At 40.5% G+C, this 2932-nt stretch overlaps 1 protein-coding gene across 1 annotated transcript in view; it reads right to left on the bottom strand.

The window, feature by feature from the left end:
• Positions 1–2932, bottom strand: part of LOC101857781 (guanylate cyclase 32E) — a gene marked incomplete in the record, with an annotated part of 173169 nt that overhangs the window by 38089 nt on the left and 132148 nt on the right. The window contains 1 exon segment of the mRNA XM_035969023.1: positions 1857–1998. Coding sequence (XP_035824916.1) covers positions 1857–1998 — 142 coding nt within the window.

Here is a 2932-nt window from a genome sequence, read left to right on the forward strand (position 1 = left end):
ACACACACACTCTCACACACACACACACACACACACACACACACATACACACACACATACACACACGCATGAACACAAATACACACACATCACCATCACAACCACCACCAACACCACTGACACCACATTCTACAGCAACAAAAACAACAGCAAATAACAGCAACAACAACAGCAGCGGCATTTACAACCGTCAGCTTTTCAACTTTCGCCTGGATGTAAACAGTTAGCAAAATTATTTGAAATCAAGTTTAAGACCACTCTCAAATATAATTTTTAATTGCTTTCCTGCAAGTCTAAATTACTTGGTCTGGGGAGATTTGACTTTGATTTAAGACATATGAGCACATTGACGGGTATCTTCCGTTTCAAGATATTACATCTCTGTGTTGGTGCTCATGACGTATTGAAAGTACTTGTACAGTCGAAACTGTCTAAGACGGCTACCCATTGTCGAGAATGAGACCGTTCGTCTTAGACATGTGGTCGTCTTGCAAAGTGTCATTACAATTAATGCAAAATCACAAAAATTGAGGAAATGGGAAGTGGCTGTTTGCACAGGTGATTGTATTATACAGGTGACCGTTAGAGCAGGTTCGACTATATAAGTCTAAGTCGTAATCTTTGTTATGTAACAAGATTCCGCTGAGCGAAAGCAGAACTCTGAAATGGCTTGCAAGTGATTTTATTTTCAAATATCAACAATATAATAACAGGTACTATTCGCACTGAGTATCCTGCCAAAAAGATTGTAGCCGCCAGAAAGTTGGGTAAACGGAATAGTTTATATACAGCAGTTCTTAGATAGATATATCGCAAACCAAAAGACTTGATTACCCCCACCGAAACAAGCGCTGACAAAATCCAGTTCTCGTTAGACCGAATGGTGTTTTTTTCCTTTTCTGACCCGCGGCCCGGTAAGCGCCTACTTCCGGGTGACGCCAGGAAAATTGCGCAATTTTCTCAGCACAGCCCCACGAAGCTAAGCTTGCCCCGGGTCGTGTGATTTTTGATCATTTCTGGGTTTGTTATTGACGTACAAGAATGCGATACCAAACTGTACCCTTTGTCTTTGTCTAGAACAGGGTACAGGGGCGTGTAATGTTTGGAAGGTGGAAACGCAAGAGGTGACCGGGGGACATCTTGTTTTGTAAGTCAACCTTCAAAAACAAAATAATAATGGTAATAGGAAGAACATTATAATTCAGGAAACTAAAAGCCGGAGGTGAAGTAGAGTGGACAGAGTAATAATTTATAGATAACAAACATACAGATAAACATCTTGTTTCATAGGTCAACCTTCAAAAAAAATAATGACAGCAGTTCTAATAGGACGGAACACAATAATTCAGAGCCTAAAAAGTGGAGGTAAAGTAGGGTGGACAGAGTCATTAATACATAATACACACACAGAAACAAAGCCAGAGAGAGGGAGGAAGAGAGAGACAGACACAGAGAGAGAGAGAGAGAGAGAGAGAGAGAGAGAGAGAGAGAGATAAAGAGAGGAGTATGGTAGGCAGGGAAAGGAGAACAAGAGAGAGAGTGGGGAAGAGAGATAATAGCGGGAACAATATGTTTAAAAATGATGCAGGAAGGTGGAGAAAGAGATTGAGGTAGAGTGTATACCTATATAGGTAGATGTGTGGATATATGGATGGCACGAGAGAGTAACAATTGATAAAAAGATGGGACGAAATGTAGAGAGACAGAAATGGGGCTAGGAGATGGGATATAGCATAGGAGCAAAAATATTATTTTGTTTCTACTGTAATACTGCTCTTATAAAAATATATTTAAACAATTTAAAAAGACTGCATATTGGTTACAAAACATAATTCAAAACAGATCATGTTACTCACTTTCGTGCTCTGCACAGCGTATGTGGGTGATTATTTGAGAGGCATTTTTAGGATCTCCCCTGGTCTCCATAAGCTTCATGACAGTGCGGCCATAAATCATCGTGGCATCGTACAGTTGGTAGGCCTGTCGCGGAATTCTTGGCTGGGGACGAAGAAGAACGAGCAAGATAATAAAAAGCAATGTAATTTTCACAGAACGGAAATGTCTTATCAAATAATAGGCTGTTCATTCTCTGTGTCTGAAGCACTGGGGTGACAGTGGTAATATTTCGATTTCTTCGAAAATTGTTAGGTTAATAGCTTCACAGAAGGTAATCAATTGTTACAGGAACCAAGGACAACCTGCTAAAAAAGTGGATATAGACTTTTGCAAATTTCGAAAGTTACGACCAGTTTGTTTCAATCGCTAATTAGCAACACTTTTTCTGGTATCAAATAAAAAATAAACTGGAGTGCACCCATGTATAGATTTTTTTATTTCAAAGAATTTCAGGTTAGTTACTTCTTCCTTCTGTTCTAAATGTGGTATTGTATTTGGTTTGAAAGTGAATTTACCCGGGCGCACCCTTCGAGTTCCCCAAACCCCTAACATGTCAGTAGTCACAGAAAGTTGAAAAGGACTTCCGTGTGTGATTCAGAGGCTAAAGAGGCAATGCACTATGCTTTTGGTGTATTTTTGTTGTGGTTTGCTTGGTAAAAGTTGAGGTCCATGCCATGGGAGACTGATAGCGCGTGCACACACAGTCAGAGAGAGAGAGAGAGAGAGAGAGAGAGAGAGAGACAGACAGACAGACAGACAGACAGACAGACAGACAGACAGACAGACAGACAGAGAAAAAGTTTTTGAAATTCTCCTTTAGCTTTTGCCCATTAAATGACATAATGGTTTAGCATCATTTAGACGCTGGTGAAGGTTTTGCGATGCTCTGGCTCCGGTATCGGAAAAACTGCTCATGATGAGATAATAAGAAACTATTAGAGTCTCACTCCGATTTCAATGCGCAATTCCCTCTAGTTAGTCTAGGTTATAATCAGACTCCGTCACATAGGCGTCATCTCCTCTCCTACCCCCCCCC

This window comes from Aplysia californica, unplaced genomic scaffold, assembly GCF_000002075.1.
Source record: "Aplysia californica isolate F4 #8 unplaced genomic scaffold, AplCal3.0 scaffold00106, whole genome shotgun sequence".
In the NCBI taxonomy this organism is placed as follows: Eukaryota; Metazoa; Mollusca; class Gastropoda; order Aplysiida; family Aplysiidae; genus Aplysia; species Aplysia californica.